This window comes from Seriola aureovittata, chromosome 18, assembly GCF_021018895.1.
Source record: "Seriola aureovittata isolate HTS-2021-v1 ecotype China chromosome 18, ASM2101889v1, whole genome shotgun sequence".
Taxonomy (NCBI): Eukaryota; Metazoa; Chordata; class Actinopteri; order Carangiformes; family Carangidae; genus Seriola; species Seriola aureovittata.
In genome coordinates, this window is record NC_079381.1 from 17,394,155 (window position 1) to 17,413,702 (window position 19,548).

Here is a 19,548-nt window from a genome sequence, read left to right on the forward strand (position 1 = left end):
AGGCTATATGTGATGTGTTGAATAAAATCTCACTTCGGCTCCTCTAATTGTTTGTATTTGCTTCCTGTCTGCTGCCTGATTGAGACCCCGCAGAGCCCGCAGAGCACAGCCCTCAGGTCAGTTTAGATTAAGACGGATCTGTATGTCGCCTTCACATTTGGAGTCAGTCGGACTTCTTGTTTGCTTCAGAAATGAAAGGCAGTAGTGTTTCCTGCTGCTGCAACGGTGTCTTGAAGCAACTAACAAGGCTGTCTTTATTTGAGAGCAGGGAGGGGGGGAGGCGGAGCGCTGGGTGGACCGGCGGACCTGCACGGAGGGAGCGCCAGCGTCAAGCTCACAACGTTAACGAACAGGATTCTGCTCAAAATTTTCAAAATAAGATACTAAGTCATTGAAACACGAATGGGCTTGAATGTTTATCTTTCCCAGTTAATCAAGAGAATTACATTTAGCCATATATGGTGCATTTAAGGGATATTACATATTAAGGGGATGTTATTTGGGTTTCTAATGTTCTGCCCTCCTTCATGTTTGTGAACAGGAAGGTCTGTGCAACACCACCTTTTACTATGACATCAATAATAAACATAGAATTGAATTTACACATTTCTGACAATGTCAACTGTCATAAGCTTTACTTGTTAAACTGACTCACTGCCCACACGACTGTATTATCCGTATCCCAATTATGATTTATCCTGGCATGGACCATATTACATTGTTTGCATGAAACATGACTAACCTGGTTGCTCATATGTGATTCTTACATGGCAAGTGAACTGCAGAGATGGGAAAGCAGAGAATCTGCAGAGTCAGCCCCCAGCAGAGTCCTACAGTCTGTCTCCTCTCAGTGTCAGGTGCTAAGTGCAGTATGCAACACTGTAGCTGGACGTCAGTGGCCTATGCATTAAGCCCAGAATGTGCCGAAGGTAAGGCTTACCTCTTTAATACTTTTCTATCTATTGGCTTTTAATATTGTCATGGTATTGAAGAAAGATTTTGTGCACATTCAGCAGTGGGGTCTGTGCAACCCCAAACAAAGAAGTGGTAGCGCCAGGGTAACATTCAGGTTATTGCCCATTATTCTTTATTGTCTCTAAGTAATAAAACTAGTTGTATGTTAACAACAAAGTGACACAGACACTCTTGTGTCAAGTTCAAGGCGAGCTTGAAGGTTTTATTGTGCTGTGTATTGCACGTAAACTGCCAGCAGGTTCTTCAGTTATTGTGTTCATCTTTTATGTGTTTATGCTTCCTTGCTGCGCAAAGAATTTCCTCTTGTGGGGCAATAGAGATTTGAATGGAATTTATATGAACATAATGAATATGATCTGGTTACATGGGGCCAGACTTAGGCGTTCTTATACAGATCTTTTACACCAACTGCAATATTAAAATACCATATGAAATATAATAGCTGAATGCTAACCACAGTCACAGGACATTAGTCATCAACATCAGTATCACCAATAAAGGCACGGCCAGATTAACCTCCAGGGGTTCTCTCCCCAAGGCTGAAAAATTTGTTGACGGGTTCCTATTGACTCCCACTATTCAGGACAGTTTTTTCCACTATTTTCTGACATTTTATAGACCAAACAATCAGTCAGATTTATTGATACTGAAAGTAACTGCTAAAAGAATTGTGTTTGTCTTGTCAGAATTTTATGGAATAAATAATTTTATTTTGAAGGCAGAAACCCTCATGTTCCGGTGTGACTCTGCCTCTCTCCGGCGGACTTCACGGTGCTCCGCGGTACAAACGCTCACGCCCGCTCCTGCACCCCGTAAGTGTCGTCTGTGGACCGGTGGAGGTCTGCAGGACGGGACCTGGACCGCAGCACCGGGACAAAACAAAACCTCCACTTAGGATGGACTGAACTGATGACCGCTGCAACAGGGGGTAAGTTGGCCGGGTGAGAGGGCATGTTCACAGTGTACACTACAGATGTATCCCGCCAATACAACCACAATGTTTAAGAATGATAATGATATTTGGACAGTGTGCGTGCTGTGAGTTTACAGTGAAAGCTCTCTCCCTGCTCAATGAGAACTTTATGTTTGATGTATTTATAGGAGATATCCGGCTACTTTTCGTGAGGAGTCATTCAAAAAACGACTAAAAATTGTAATTGAATCAAGTTATATTCCTCCCATAACGCACTTTGTAGACATACGTTGAAAATGAAAGCAAACACTGGCAAAAATGTGGGTTCAATTTGCTTTTCTCTGTGTTTAATTGTGTGTCCACAAATTTCTGGCATATTTAATGTAAATGAAACAGCAAATATTGTTACAGCACAGCCAGGCTGTCAGTATGTGAGTCATGTTTTAGGTCAGATGAAAGTAAAACATGGATTTAAAAAACCAAAACCACCCACAGTAATTTGTAGTGGGTAGACCCAGATAATAAAATTATATGCACTCAGTGAAAGTGCAGGCTTTTGCACTGTGTTCCTCTGCATCTCACTCACATGCATACAGTATACACAGCACAACACTGAGCGGGCTGGAGATTTTATCAGGGAAAATGGCACTAATCCTGCTTAGTGCATTCACTAACAGGCACCTAGCACCCTGAAATATTTGGTTTGCAAGCTGGCAGAGTTGTTTTTCCTCATGTTGGAAGAATGAAAGTGGAGATTATGTGGGATTTGAGGTTGTTTAGCAAGCAGAGAAGAGAAGGACTTGAAAGGAGTGTACACATACTCACATACTCAATATCTAAATTATTTTACCCTATATGAGTGACTGAATGATGTGATACATGATGACATATGTGTGCTGACTGTGCCTGGAAGATAACGTTGCCCCTTTAGGATGCTTAATACATGAGTGCATGTGTCCTAGATGTGTGTTTGATGCATGTCTGTGAGTCTGTGTGTGTGTGTGTGTGTGTGTGTGTGTGTGTGTGTGTGTGTGTGTGTGTGTGTGTGTGTGTGTGTGTGTGTCTGTGTGTGTGTGTGTGTCTGTGTGTGTGTGTTCTGGCTTTGTGTTGCTGTACAGCTGTACATGTATTCTCATGTTTCACAGATCAGATAACAGAATCTTTTAGGACATTCACCCAGTGACATTTTAACGGCGCTGATGTAACGTCCCTGCAGCGTATTGACAAATTACCCCTGATGATATTACATTTGCCTTTGCTCATCTAGATGATGCCGCTTTACAAAAATCTATTAGATTAAATGGAGACCTTATGAACGGCACTGACGGGTGTATTGCCTCAAGGGATGACTGTCAATTTCACTCATGTAAAACCAGTATAAATTGTCAACAGCAGAGCGTGGAGCTGGCTGAAGTTGCAGTTATTGCTGTAAACATCACAAAGACCTGTTTTAACTGCTTTGAAGCCAAAGCACAAGCCTTTACCTTTGCATGTAGGACAGGCTGCAGTTTAGCAATGCAACAGCCGTGTGGTGGTTTACTGTTCAGTGAGAAGAGGGAAGTAATGAGCTCTCGCTCTGGCTGAACTTGGCTCGCACTCATTAACGTCTTTCTCCACTTGCAGCATTTTGCCCAACAAACATTTCTGTAGGATAAAGTCGATGAAGCTCTGTCACACAAGTGGCAGAGGTGGGGATGAGCAATTGTGACGGTGCTTTGAATTGAAGGTGAGTGGCTCAGGCTGTGGGATGAGCAGTTGTTATTCGTGGACACAGTGGCTTCAGTCGTTTTGTGTCAACCTCAGTTGTTTCCTCTCTTGCCATCTCTAGTATCAGCTATTCATAACTGTTGGCTCGTAAAATCACTCTCAACAACTGTGAAGCATGCGACAAAGGGAGTGTCTTTCTGTACAAACTAAGATTTATTATACTGCATCATAATTCCTATCAGGATTGTATTGTGGTTTGTCATTGTGTTTAACCGAATGAGGGAGTGCCCACTAGTTTCTCCTCTCAGCACAGACATAGAGTACAGGGCACACTGTGGAACTGGGTGGTGCTTGTTATTGTATCATTGGTTTATGTCTTTGTGTGGATCACAGATTGTTTTTGACTCCGCCGACCATTAAAATCGACGTTTGTGGTCTCCACTGTCCATTTTGGATTGAAATCAGAGGAACTTGTTTCTGATGGCTGACAGATGCTCTGTCTTTAAACACATCTGCTTATTCTTTAGCCTGACTGATGCTGGATTTTTGAAGTCAATAAACCCTATATCAGCTGATCAACACGATAAGGATCCCTCAAATTTAGTTATTGTGACTCGGATCTTGTGCAGTTGGGAAACCTGATCTCTGTGAAGTATCTGATTGTGATGCTGTTTCTAAATTACCTCAAACATATGTTTGGAAGTTCTGGTTTGACCAACACTGGAATTTTGAGGCTGATCGTGATTTCTATATTTGAGACTGAAAAAATCCTCGGACTCTTCATTGGCCAATAGTATTTATTTATTCTGGAGGGGCTGAGGAAACTGCAGTGGGAGGTGTATTTTTCACATTACACATCGTCATTTGATCCACTGTTAATGTCAAAATATTGATTAGTGCAGTTATGATGTAATGAATGGTGATGTATTGGTCAGGCTCTGTTCTTGACGTACTCTGTCTATGATCATGTGCGGTAACACTAGGGCTGCAACTAATCTGTCTATCTATCTATCTATCTATCTATCTATCAGTCCGTCCATCCGTCCGTCTATCTACATTCTCTGCCGCTGAAATTACCCGTTTTCTGCAGGGGACCATTAAAGTTTCATCTGATACAATCAAACCTAACTGTGAAGAAATGAGACACTTTGAGGACCAACATAGAGAGAGGGAGAGGGGAGGAGGATGGTGGAGGAGGAGGGTAGGTGGGAGGGAGGCAGGCAGGCGAATGTTAACACGGGGCGCTTGTAGTGAAGTAGAGGAGTATAGTGTTTTTTTTTTTGTTTTTTTTTTAAGGGCCTTCCAGATGGCACGTCGACAGGAAGGTTCCGGGGAAACGGGCCCCTAATGAATGGGAGGGAGAATCACCTGAGGGGACAAGAGACATCAAAGAAACCTTTCTCTGCCTCGTGCTCTTTCTTCCCCTCCCACACGCTCACTTTATACTGACTTCTCTCTGCTCTTCATTTTCTCCTCACACCATATATCTAATCTCGCTGCTTAGTAGCTGCCCTCAAGTAATCTGTGGGCACAGTTGACAGTCCCGCCAGCCTCCTTTTTTCCACTCATTTTTAAAATTTATCTTAATTAATCTCTCCTCTCCCTCTCCTCTCCTCTCCCTCTCCTCTCCTCTCCTCTCCCTCTCCCTCTCCCTCTCCCTCTCCTCTCCTCTCCTCCCCTCCCCTCTCCTCTCCTCTCACTCTCCTCTCCTCTCCTCTCCTCTCCCTCTCCCTCTCCTCTCCTCTCCTCCCCTCCCCTCTCCTCTCCTCTCCCTCTCCCTCTCCCTCTCCCTCTCCTCTCCTCTCCTCCCCTCCCCTCTCCTCTCCTCTCACTCTCCTCTCCTCTCCTCCACTCCCCTCTCCCTCTCCTCCTCGTTTACCTCCCTCCCTAAAGGACATTCCTCATTTTTACAGTGAGATAGCCGGAGGGCAGGTTCAGACAGAGCTGTCTGAGAAGAAGCCCTGACATTCACTGAGGCCAACATGCACATAAATGCATTAACGTCCTTGAACTACAACAACATACACAGCCTGCAAGAGGCTGCGGTGAGACATGGACTGACAGTATGGAGGGGAGCTTAAACATGGACAGTTCAGTGGTTTATCAGGTTGTTTGCAGTGATCGCAGAGGCCACTTACACAGAGTTAGTGGATGTGTTTGGGAGGAGAGGGTTAGGGAGGAGGGGTGCTGTTTAAAAGACAAATGCATCCATGCTCTGCCATATAAACGTGTGGATGTGTGTACTTTATGGATGTGTACTGGCTGAGGAATTAGAAGTTTAAAGAGAAGGCAGGCTTGACATTTTTAAAGGACTGAACCAATGGTTTCATGTTAATACAGTATACTTAACACAACAGCTAACAATTGTGTTTTAGACATTTTTCCGCCGCTCAGCAATTTCTCGTAACTGGCGTTAGTTATGTAATCCCTCTTTGCTCAACATCAAGTCTTCGTTCATTTTTGTCAAAGTTACGTTATTGTGGCGAGGTAATGTGGTGCAAACTGTTCAAATCAGTCAACACGTAGAAAGGGAACTCCCTTCATTTTATACATCAAGATCAGTTTGCTCATCATTCAGACCACTGAAGTCTGTGAACAAGATTGTATAATATCTTCCGCGGCTCTGGAGGATTTGTCAAGTGTGAGAAAAACAATAAGGCTGCGTTATGAGGCGGGGGTTTGGAGTTACACATATCTGGGAGGTTATCAGGTGAAGATGGTCTAACAAAGAGTCACTATGGATCTTTTTCAGAGGAGACATTTAGACAGGAAAAATCACAGGTCTGTTTAAAAAGCTTACCCACTCAGGAAGGGGCAGGTTGGCTGTTGTTCATGTTACTATTTGTGTGCTTACGATATTATCAACTGTGCTGTGACAAATGAAAATGTGTGCTGTGAAAAAATGTATTTTGGCCGATTGATGTGAAATGTAGGATTTAGTGTTTTTGGAGCTAAGAGGTCTGGATAAGTCTGGATATTTTAAGCCACATTTGTACCTGACACGAGGGGTTAACAGGAGTTAACTCCTACAGTGAAGGAGAGATTTGTAGAATAATCTCCACTGACGTCAGAGACTTGTAGTAGAAAACACAGAAACAGTGTTTGACCACACCCACCAGTCGCACTTACAGCTGCTGTAGCCTCATCATTCACTTGTGTCACAGAGGTTACGTGCGTAGGCGTTGTAGCTACTATACAGTAAAACCCTAACACACTTGACAGACACACAGCTGTAAATCCAGGTTCAGCTTCAACTGCACAGATTCCTTCCAGATTATTATTATTATTATTATTATTACTATTTTAATTTTCTCTCTTTCAAGTCCCCCAACTTTATGCAGGACTAAATCAGTGGAGTACTCCATTAAACTGATTAACCTTGCAATCATTATTATGAAACAATGGCAAAACTTAATGCAGACTTGATGTTCACTGTGATGGATTACACAGCCTAAGTAAGTTTCATTAGTCTGCTAATAGATTTTCATACCATGCAGAAATGAAATTTAAAAGAATGGCTCCCTGGAACAGAGGGAACAAAATGTTTTTTTAAAACTCTCAAACTCTCGAGCATACATTCGAACATCATTAGCACTTTAAGAGATAAAATGTGCAAAATAACTGATAAGATCCTTTAAAGTCAACATGTTTCCTCTTTGGTTTTTGCTCTGATGGTCTGTTTTCACTCTTTCCTGAGTTCTCACTCACAGCCTCTTTCACACACACTCAATTAATGCATCTGTAAATAGCTTTTGCATTTGAAAAGACGATATACAGTATGTCGTCAGTGCATACATTATTCTTTAAGAGTGGGGTCGAATTTATTAAACACCAGCAGAGAGCAAAGAGAATCTGCTCTTCAAATCCAACAGCAGGGCTAAGATGCTACATTTTTTATGATGAGAGGGTCACAAGGTTTTTTTTCTTCGATGCCTCAGACATTTAAAGGACATGTAAAGGTTGACCTGTGTGGGCTGTAGTAGAAAGATAACCTGTCACCTGTGTGTGATTTCTGCTGTACTAGTGTGACTGTCAACCAGAGATGGGGCGTAGGCCTGAGAAAGAAATTCATTCTTTCTTGTTTTCCCACAGCAGACTCCTGCAGCTCCCACTCCTCACTCAGCACTCAGTACTACTACAGATACAAACATACACATATTCCCACATAGATATACACAAACTGAAGCACACACACACACACACACACACACACACACACACACACACACACACACACACACACACACAGAGAAATGCCCTGTGGGCAGGAAGCTGCAGCAGGAGGGGAGGAAGTGATTTCGGAGGCTGAACCAGACGCTGCAGAGCTCAGCTTTGGAAACATCTCCGGTCGCCAGACACTAAATCATTCTCTTTCTCCTCTCTCTTTTTCTCTTCTTTATGACAGCCTGATTATTTATTTCATCTCTCTGTCTCTGACCCTCTCCCACACTCATCTCCGCATCTCTGTTTCTATTTCTAGCCGAGAGAATGAAATATGTGATAAGCAGGAAAACACATTTATCAGTTATGTCATCTCAGGAAGTGGAGGAAATGTATCCTCTGCCTTGTTTCTCTGTTGGTAAACAAGCTTGACAGTGCTTCTATAGCATGAAGATGTATAAGCTGTGTTATGCAAAGGAGTCTTCGGCGAATGCAGTTCCATGAGACCTTCGATTAGAGGCTGTGTCAGAGCAGCACCAAAAGTTAAGGTTGAAACAAACAGCAGGAAACTGTTATCAGGTGCCAGGCACAGAGTTAGAGAGGGAAGTCGCAGTCCCACACTGAGAGAAAACAGGAACTGTTGAATATCATGAGAGTGACTTTTGTTTCTGTTGAAATTGGAAATGTACTGTAAAAATAATTATAACATAAAAATTGTGCACAGTATTGGGCGAAGTCAGCACAGGGTGTTGTGGTAGGTGCCAAACAAAAACTCACAGTCAAATGGTGTAATTTCCTCTCAGTGTCAGTTTGAGTTTACTGGAAATCTTCACTTTGATTCTTGGATGAAGCTTAAGTCTTTCATCAACACAGTTTTCTGTACAATATTCAGATAAAATACTGTAGAGATGAACTGAAACACAAGTGAAAAACTGTCTAGAGGAAACACAACTGACATACCATCACCTTTTAAGGTGATATGGTGAACTTGGTTGCAAACTGTTTATTTGCACATCCTTCAGATACAGAGCAACGTAAGCATTCATTTGGAGTCAGGTCTCTGTTCACCTGATGAATGTAAGTCTGATATTTACTCTCTTTTAGCTCTGTTTTTGGTCTCCACCAACTCCTGAGGGAAATATCTGGCTCTTTGGCAGCTAAATGCTCCACCTTGTTCACCAGTCTCTGACTGTGACTGTGTGACTGCTGTTTGGTGCTGAGCATGGATAGTGTGCAGTGGGTTTATTAGAGCTTTTTCACAGAAAACAGATGCCTGCTAGTGCGAGAACAAGCGGTGGGAGCGGTGAGAGTGAATCAGAACAGTAAAGTTGTGGTTCGGAAAGCTTAACAATGAGTTGAAACTTGCTGTAAGACTCAGTAAAGCTGAGGGGAGCTGTAGATTCAGTTGATAGTTTTCTGAAGGTTCATCACTACAAGCGATACTTTTCACGTTGTGATATTGTTTTCATATTGTCACTTGATACACTCTGTCCAATTATAGCTGCTTTCACAAGGCTAAGAGTCCAAAGTTTAACATGTCCACCAACTTAGTTTAGTGTGTTAGCATGCTAACATTTTCTAATCTAAACTTAAGTACAGCTGAGGTTGGTGGGACTGTTAATAGTATCTGGTCATAAACTAAAGTACAAGACAGACTATATTTTGACTTCTTCATAGGGCTAATGGCCACTACTAAAATTTATTAGATAGATTTTAAAATCCATGGTGTCTTCTTTGTGGATTCTTTATATCTCATATAATAATGATTGCCTTACACAGTTTGTGTAAAAGAAATAAAATATCACATCTAAACAAACACGTACACCTTCAATAAAGATAAAGATAGGTTTTACATGGACACAACAACAGCAACACAAAGCAGGAAATTAGAGACACCTGTTCAGACATCCCAGCAGCAATAAAATCAAACATGATTATTTAGCTGCCAGTGTTCCTGTGTTGCAGCCATGCCTTTCCCCACAGGGAGTCAAATAACCAGGGCTGAATCAACTCATTCATTCTCGATGAGACTCAGTGGTTTGACTGTGAGTCTCTGCGAGTCTCTGCTCATAAATCTTAGTCACACCAGTTTCCTCTCCGGTGATGAATCTTTCTCTCATAACTTTACAGCAGGGACTGACTGCTTCGCCGCCGAGGATCGTCTCCTATTGTGTTTGTGATATATTTGGCAGTTGCTTCTAAAAGCAGAGTGTCTCAGCAATGTCACAGAGAAGAAATACAGCGCTGTCTAGTAGAGACATGCATCATTATTGTTTCAGTATCATGTATAACATCAGTATACCATATTTTTTAATATGTTTTGTACTAGTGCTGAAATCATTAGTTGAACAGAATGACCAGTAATAATCATTTAAAGGAATAACAGTCTCTTATCTATCAATACACTAAATGGAGGTACAGCCAGGAGATGGTTAGTTTATCTTAGCGTAAAGACTGGAAGCAGAGAGAGATAGCGAGCGTTACTCTGCCTGAAGTGATTTTTTTGTATGCATTAAACAACGTACATATAATTTGTTAATTAGTGAGTTTTTGTTGTTTTGCTCTTTTTTCTTTTTCTTTTTTTTTTTGGCTTTTAAAAGAGCCAGGCTGGCTGATTCTCTTAGTCAGAAAAGTAATTAATAGATTAATCGATAATGAAAACAAGTTATTTTAAAATAATATGCTCATTTTATGTTGTGTTACACAGTGTATTAATTTCAATATTTAGAGAGCGATCTCTCAGCAGAAAAGAATGAAAGATGTGTGTTAAAGTCAAACATTAGCTGCTCGTCATTTAAAATTTGACAGCAGAATATTACTGTTGGTGATTTTTGTGTGCCGATAAGTGTCACTGCTCCCTCTGTAACTGCCGACATCAGGCTTACTGTAGTTAAAGATGTAAAGTAATGCATTTGCTCCTCAATGAAAAGGCAAATTGACCTTCACAATGTCAGAGCTAAGTGCATGCTCTCATTTGTGTGAATGGCTTGTGGTCACTTTCACTGGCATTAGCGCAAGTGTAGCTGTGTGTTACAGGAAATCATGAAACCGGGAAAGTCGAAGTCATCAGGGAGAAGTGATGTAATTATTTAAAGGAGTTTCCCAGCCTCCAATCACATGGTTATGAAAAACTAATGAGAGCCGCTTGTGAAAGAAAGAAAGTGATTAAACTCCTACCACACCATTAATGTCATGCCATATTTTTCGTAGGATTTATGGCTTCATATAATGACATCATGAGGGATTTTCCTGTAATTGAAAAGATGATACTCCATCACTCCAACTCACTCACTCACTCGACCACTTCTCCCTGAGCACCCTCCCCTCAAACATTTTCTGAGTCCGCAGTGGAGGTCCTGCTGGAGAGACGCCCTGTCTCTCCTGATTCAGCCGTCTGTTGGAGCACAGTCCAGTATTCACTCCTGCCATATACTAATCCTTTCAGTCGGCTTGGCATCTGGCAGCCCTGTAAAAGAGCTGACTGTGTGGGGAGTCAAGAGAGACCAAGACTGATACACAGAGATACATTTACAGATACGTACTGTAACTCAAACACTCAACCACTTACCCAGAAAAAACATGAAAATAAACTCATTCAGCGTCGCTCACGTTTTTCTAGGCTGGTGTTGGATACGAGACAATGTCTACTGTCTTTATCTTATATTTTTGGCTATATTTCTTTACGATCATATTACGATAACATTATCATCCACTTTTTGGCTAATGATCCCATAAAATTAAACTATAGCCTCTTTCATACAGCCTGTTCAAGGCGGGAATGCCTTTATTCCTCCTCAACATTTTGTATAAAGGGTTAGAACAGGGAATTGAGTGGGATTGTTTTCCAGCCATAAGCCAGCAGCAGAATTAGTCACAGGGCTGGATCAACATCTGTTTAAAAGAGACAGACTCCAACGCTGTTGTGTTACACGTTACGCCACGTTGTTTGGTTCAGTGTAAACAAGCAAAATGTAAACTTGTGACCACTGATCACAGGTTATGGCCTTAGTGTGGTCATGAACCATGAGCATTTCAAGCAAGGAGTGACTTTTTTCTATTTTAGATAGAATCCTTTTTAACATTTTTAGAGGCCTGAAAAAATCAAAGTATCCAGTATTTCTTAAGAAAAAAATAATATTATAGAAAGAAAAAAAACATACAGTGTAATTCTGTTTCTTAGAATTTAGTTTGTTTGTTATCCCTGTATACTTATTCACATGGGTTCAAACCATGGATACCAAGGTTATGTGGTATAACTCTTTAATCATTAGGCCACCATGGCCTAATTTTTAATGCCTATCCAGAACACAGTCCATCCGTTATCAATACTCACATATCCTTTGCAAGGTCGCCTATCCCAACTCACAACTCTCTACCGAGACAGTTTGCCAGTGTGTCACAGGCCTTACAGAGAGACAACCATTCGTAATCACACCGATGGGTTATTTATATTAATCTACGCTACATGTCTTTGGATTGTGGGAGGAAACTGGAGCACACAGAGACGGATTTGCACCCAAGGTTTAAAAAAACCTTCATTTAGAAATGTTGCCTTTGTATGAGTCACTAAAACGCCACATTAAAAAATGCTTCAAGATGAGTGTAATGGTTTTAAATTAGCAAGGACATAGATAGAGAGCTGTCTGACAGTATGTCACTACATTCACCGAATGGGTATATAGTCCAGTTATATACACAGGTATATGTCCTAGTTTCTTTGCTGTGTATCTACCCAACACACACTCTCACAAAAACACACAGATCCTACACTGTCAAACACGCACACACACCCCTGCACACTGCCTCATATTCACACACACATCAGTGACAACATTGTTTTCCAGGAGCTGTAGTCCTAGAGGAATGCTTAGTTTGGCGTAGGCAGTTAAACCCTCTGCCATCCTAAACTAACATGTCAAAGCAGTCTGGCATGTTTCTGATTTGTTTCGAGTGACGCAGCAAACGGTAATGAGATGGAGTCGGAGGAAGTCAAGACGGGAAGAATGACTATCTCTCTAATGACCAACTCTCTGTCTCTGTTCTCAGGAAAACAACATGGAGAAACCCCCGCTGACCACCGAGCATTTGCCTTCACATGGAAGATAACATTTTTCTTTCAGTGCATCAGCCAGCTTCATACTCAGTCATCTCAAGACGCAGGCATGCAGACAGGAACAGGACGCGATGGACTGACTGAGACAGTTGGAGCACATTTGAACAGATGAGTCACATATGAGTGATAGATGATGTAACAGCGTCTGGGACAGTCTTCTAGCAGACCATGGAGCTAATTGCACCAGCAGAAAGAGAAAAGGTGCTTTTTTAACAGCTTGTGAGCGTCATACATTTATTTTGCCAATGACAAAACAAGTTACAATCTCAGGCAGTGGAGAGGCAATGACCTAATTCAGATTAAATGACCTCACACCGATAAGTAGCCCGCCTCCTCACTGGGTGATGGAACATAATCACAAATGGGCTCTTATCATAGAGGCTGGAGTGTGTGAGGTTACATGATATTTCTGTGTCTGTGTGTGTGTGTGGATGGCTGTTTAACTCAGAGGAGTGAGTTTGGATGCTACATGCAGCAATGTTGCGGCGTGGACTGCTAGCCTGGGTCTCCCGTGTTGGGGGCGTGCTGGTGCTCCTCTGCTGCTCCCTCTCACTGCTCTATGTGATGACCTGCAGCCCTCCACACTCCGATGACCCTCTGCTGAGTCATGCTTTACCCCGTGCTGGACCCAATCACCCCAGCCTGGGGGGCACAGGGCCGGGGATTGGAGCAGGGGCTGGTGGGACAGGAGGAGCTGGAGCTGGGCCTGCTCAAAGTGGTGGATCACCAGGTGTCCAGTCGTACCAGGTGCTCCTCCAGGAGCGTGAGGAGCAGCACCGGCTCCATATCACCTCCTTGAAGAGGGAGATCGCTCAGCTGAAGGAGGCTTTGCAGGAGCGCAGCCAGCAGCTGAAAGGAGTGCAGGAGAGCCTGAAGAGAGCCGCCAGGGGCACAGCAGAGGGACAGGAAGCCAGGGCTCAGGGAGGTGGTCTCGGGGAGGCACCGGGAGCCAAGAGCCAGCAGGCTGATCTCCAGGAGTTCCTGAAGAGCCAGCTGTCAAAGGCCGAGGTGACAGCCGGCATCAGGCTCCCCAGTGAGTATGCGGTGGTGCCATTTGAGAGTTTCACCCTTCAGAGGGTGTACCAGCTGGAGATGGGGCTGACGCGTCACCCCGAGGAGAAGCCAGTGAGGAAGGACAAGAGGGAGGAGCTGGGGGAGGTGCTGGAGATGGCTCTGCACAGCCTCAACACACCTTCATCCCAGCAGGACGGCAGGGGTGCGGCGGAAAAGGCCAGCAAAGTTTACGCACCGTCTGACTTCATAGAAGGTGAGGACACACACACACATCTTTAACCTTAACAAGCTTTTGTTACCTAAATCTAAACACAGTCTTGTGCTTTGTACACCCTCCACATCCCAGGAAAATGTGATAACTGAGTTAACGGCAACCACAATCTCTCAATGTGACGTTTGCCAGCACGGGATATTTGGGAAAACAAATCAGTTCTATATATAAACGTCATTTCCTGGAGACAAGGTTGGAAATGTGAACCTCTCAAACTTTATGTGTACTCCATTTCTATTATTAACAAGTTTGTTCTTTTTGTCAGAACACTACACTCCAGTGTCCTCTTCAACCTTAAGTTACTTTGATCTTTTTGGTACATGAATCCCTGGAAGGTCAGAAACATGTGAGTGTTCTTGTGTACTAGTAGAGCCGGGATATCCTCCTAGATTGTTTTACTCAGCTCTGATCATCACACCCTCAGGAAATGAACACAGCTGCTACTGATTCACAGAGGAGCATCTCTTCAAACGTGGTATTTTAGTGTGTGTGTGTGTGTGTGTGTGTGTGTGTGTGTGTGTTCGTGCGTGAGCTGCTCTTTGAAGGTCACCATCTTCAGTGCGTGAGTGGGTGGAGGTTTAAAAGTGAGTAATAGGGGCACCTAGCTCGGAGGAAATGAGCCATAGGTCACTATATGGAGCCTCTTGCATGTGCATGAGCCTGTGTGTGGTCTCGTGTGATCTAAGTGTGTGTTTATGCGAAGGTGATCTTCATAGATTTGCATACATTTCTCTGCATCTGTGTAAAACAAACAAACATCCTCTACAGCCAGTCAGCAGTAGAGTGCAGCTCGCTTTTAATGAAATTGCGACTCCCTCCTGTTCATATTTTGTACTTAATGCTCCTTAATGGATTTAGCAATTGATTTTAAGCAAATCTTGAAAAAGCTGCTTTTTATCCAACCATGCAGACAAGAGAAAAGCAATCTAGATGTCCAGACTGACAAAAGCATCTTTAGAGAACTGTCAGGGCTGCATTCACAAGCCTAGTGAGCTGAAACTGCACACAAACACTAGAGGTATGCAACCACAGAGTTCTGTCCTCAGAAAGGGACAGAGAGCTCTCACTTAGACAGAAAGACAGAGACAGGAAGTGAATGCATTTAGTCAAAATTGTTCAACATATTTACTAAATGAAAGCTTATCGTGTCCCCATGGGAAACGAAGCCTCCCATCACAGGAAGCTGGCCAATCTATAACAGGAAAGCCTTAATTCAAGCTGCTATCAGCTGTAAATCTTAGCCCACAGACATCTTTCTGTTCACTCGCTTCTTTTTTTGACTGTCTTCTGTTTGAGTGTGTCTGTCTGATCTTTTTCTGTCATCCAGACTCTCTCTTTGCAGACCATGCTTCCTTCCAATTGTGTGTTTTCTTCCTCTTTCCTCCTGTCTGCTTCTTTTCTCTCTGGTCTCACTTCCAACTTTCTGTTTCCCATTTCCCTCTTCTTTCTACCATCACTGATCTCAGTGGGTCAATTTGCAAGTAATAATCTAAGTAATAGCAAGTTAATTGAAAAAAAACGTTCTCTCTCGAGGAACAAGCTGACTCAAGGCCTGCAACAAAAAAGAAATGGTGTTGATGACCGTAATAGCCTCTCTTTCAGTGTGTGTGTGTGTTATATGTGTATGTATGGTTATGGCTCTTTGCCCTGCAGCAGCAGCAGCAGTGTGCATGGACAATGTCTCATTTGGCCTCATATGCCCTATTTTTCCTTTCCTTTCCCCCCCCACATATACACACAGTATCAGGCTGTCACAGAGAATTGATGACACATACTCAAATAATGGTGCAACTGATGCTAAAAATGATGTTCCCTTGAAAGACGTTTATTTTTTGTGCATTTTTTAAAATTAGATATTAACTAACTGGGAAAAGAAAACATGACCCTTTGAACTTGGAAACTCAGAAATCTCAAGGGGTTTAAACAAAAGCTGCACCCTGGAGAAAACTAGGAAAACAAAATCATTGTGATGAAGAAAAAGCACAGAGGAACAACAGGCAAAGAAGCTAATGTGACTAAACTCACTATATGCAACTGAATCGAATCAGCCCCACCTCAGGTTTCATTTACATTCTGTGATATAACCTTTCCCGCTGAGAGTTAAAAGAGAAGATCAATACCACTCTCATGGCTGTGTGTTCACTAAGATGGAGCCAGAAGATAATTAGCTTAGCTTAGCATAAAAAGTGGAAGCAGAGGCCACTTTTACACATCTTGCAAACTACAAAACAAAAAAAAGTCAAAACTACAACTTCATGTAGATATTCATGCTACTCTCAGGATGACTGGTGATCTTTTAACTGTTTTTTAAACGTTGGTTTATGAACAAATACCCTCAAAATTAACGATATTCCTGAGCATCAGCTGTACTTGGGGTTTAGTGTTAGCATGTTAACATGCTAAACTAAGAATACATGTTAAATATGTAAATATTATACTTACTTCATAGCAGTGTACCACATGAATTTCCTCTAGGGGATAAATAAAGTATCTATCCATCTAAGCACAGCGTCACAGATCCAGTAGTGTAACATGGACATTAGTTGTGTTAGTGCTAGCTATTTCTGCTCGCAGTCTTTATGCTAAGCTAAAAAAAAAAAAAACATCTCCTAGCTGTAGCTTCGTGTTTAACGGACAGATATGAAATTGCTATCGATCTTGAACCAGCACATTTCCCGAACTGTTCCTTTAAACAGGTTTATTTACTTTATAATATTGGTTTACATCAGTACGGTGCTGATTTTATCACAAAAAAAACATGCAGGATTACTATCACTGTATTTTTAAGTTTGATTGGTCATGAGTTTGTGTCTCTGCATCTCACCCATCAGGTATCACTCGCACAGAGAAGGACAAAGGGACGCTGTACGAGCTGACCTTCAGAGGGGAGTCGAGTAATGAATTCAGACGCCTGGTCCTCTTCCGTCCCTTTGGACCGCTGATGAAGGTGAAAAACGAGAGGGTGGACACAGCCAACGTCCCGATCAACATCATCGTCCCACTGTCCAAGCGCACAGACAAGTTCAAGCAGTTTATGCAGAACTTCAGGTGAGACTCAAAGATTGAACCTTTTTCTTGAATTCTTGATTTATTTACTGCGCTTCGGTCTCTGTCACATTGTTTGTGACAGAGACTCTGTCACATTGTTTGTGACAGAGACCAAAGCACCACAATAAATTATTCAAGGCGGTTCTCTCGGAAAATGTGATACTCGGTTATTCAAACCCAGTTTTGGTTCCAGTCTTACATTTTAATTGGGGATCAGGGAGACAGGGACAAGAAGTGGGGAGATTAGAGGAAAGAAAATTAACATGAGAGAGGCTATTTTTTCTCTTCTGAAGGTACATGTGATTAACATTTCAAAATCATCAGTGAATTTATTTTGGTGCTGGTATGCATAATCAGAATGTAAACAATCTGAGAGAGATTTAAGTGATTCAGACAGGAATATGAATAAAAACAGCCCTACAGTTCGTAGCTCAGTTTATATCAGTCACTACATGACCACAGGAAATGTAATTTCATACATTTCAATGCATCACAAACAGCTCCAGACATCCATGTGCATGTGATGAAACTAAACTATGAAGGGTTGATTTTTTTTGTCAACGGATCCCAGCAAGATGAAATTAAAACGAATAACTACTGTCAATTTAAAAAAAGAAATCACATTCGTATTTTGACAAGCTCTCAAAACTCATCAGCTAACAGCAAAATGTGCTTGTTTCAGCGCCACAGTCCGTCACCATCAGCTATGGAAACATCCTCCTTAATGTCTGTGATTTATTGTGCTGCCGCTGCTGCTTATCACAGCTCTTTTTACATGGTAAATCCTGCTTAGTAGCAGTGTTGAAGCCCATTAAAATGCCCCCCTGGGCAGACCAGCAGAAGTTGATATAAAGCATAGCAAGAAGTGTACTTACTTGAAAGAGTCAGCGAGTCGCTGAGCAAACACTTTATCCTCATCCATATTAAAGGTAGGTGTGTGTGTGTGTGTGTGTGTGTGTGTGTGTGTGTGTGTGTGTGTGTGTGTGTGTGTGTGTGTGTGTGTGTGTGTGTGTGTGTGTGTGTGTGTGAGAGAGAGAGAGAGAGAGAGAGAGAGAGAGAGAGAGAGAGAGTGGGTGGGCTTGTTTTATTATATTCATGGGGTCCGAAAACTTGGAACCCACCATACTTGTGGGGTCCAACAGCTTTGTGGGGACCAAAATGCTGAACCCCACAAGCTTAAATGGCTGTTTGAGAGTTCAGACGTGGTGATTAAGGGTTAGAATTAGGTATGGATTAGGCATTCAGCTGTGATTGTTAAGGTTAGGGTAAGGGGCTTGGAAATGTGTAATGTCGATGATGGGTCCCCACAAATATAGTAAAACAAGGATGTGTGTGTGTGTTTGTCTGTTAGTTTAGGGGGTGATAACAGCGAGAAACTGCATATTTATTAAATGTTCTTTATACACATTTAGACCCAAAAATAACAGCATTTCTGATTCACTGTGGTATGTTTCCCCAGCGCAATATAAAGAGATAAAATGTGAATTCACACAAACAGCAAACATTTGCAGACAGGCTCTGTGGAGTTTAAAAGAAAACATTGCTCTTACTACATGTTAAAATAATTATAACAGATTTTTTTCCTATTCTGTGGTCCTACTTACCTCAAATAATACTGTCTTTTACACAGCATCTATAATGACAGTCAGAATTGTATTATTCATGACTTCTCAGTACCCTCTGCATGTATTCAGTCATTTTTAAGCATCTTGTGTTCATCTAGTTGAGTTTTATGAGACATTTTCCCCAATGTGCTCCGGGGAAAAATTCAGACAAATGTTTGTGCGTCTTGTGGGAGAGGAGGGTGAATTATCTTCAGCATGTGTGTGATACATTTGACACGTTTCCATCAAAGTGCTCGCAGGCATCTCCCACCTGGTCTCTCTTTTACTTACACACAATCTTTCCCTCTTTCTGCCTTAGCATAGTGTCAGAATGAGGAGAGTCAGGATTGCATGATTTTTTTAATTATTGTTATTTATTAATTAATCCTTTAGTCTATAAATGTCAGGAAATAGTGAAAAAAACACATCACAATCTCCAAGACTCCTGGGGCGTTATTGTTTTAATTGTATGTTTCATCCACCATGTATAATATATAAAACTCCTTACAATTAAGAAGCTAAATCCAGCAAATGCTTGACATTTTTCCTCATGAATGTAATCACCTCTCTTCAGTTTGAGAATGCTTTCATCCATAATGTCCCTTCCTGTGTGTGTTTGTGTTTATGCACAGGGAAGTGTGTGTGCGTCAGGACGGCCGGGTCCATCTGACGGTGGTGTATTTTGGGAAAGAGCAGATGAGCGAAGTCCGCAGCACTCTGGAGAACACATCCAGGTGGGTTG

The 19,548-nt window shown here is 42.1% G+C and overlaps 1 protein-coding gene across 1 annotated transcript in view; it reads left to right on the plus strand.

Annotated features, from left to right (window-relative positions):
- The first annotated feature begins 1,765 nt into the window (after positions 1-1,765).
- Positions 1,766-19,548, plus strand: part of csgalnact1a (chondroitin sulfate N-acetylgalactosaminyltransferase 1a) — a 31,017-nt gene continuing 13,234 nt past the window's right edge. The window contains exons 1-4 of the mRNA XM_056403614.1: positions 1,766-1,903; positions 12,803-14,136; positions 16,986-17,202; positions 19,439-19,540. Of these exons, the coding sequence (XP_056259589.1) occupies positions 13,332-14,136; positions 16,986-17,202; positions 19,439-19,540 (1,124 nt within the window). The 5' untranslated portion in view covers positions 1,766-1,903; positions 12,803-13,331. The remainder of the gene's footprint in view (positions 1,904-12,802; positions 14,137-16,985; positions 17,203-19,438; positions 19,541-19,548) is intronic.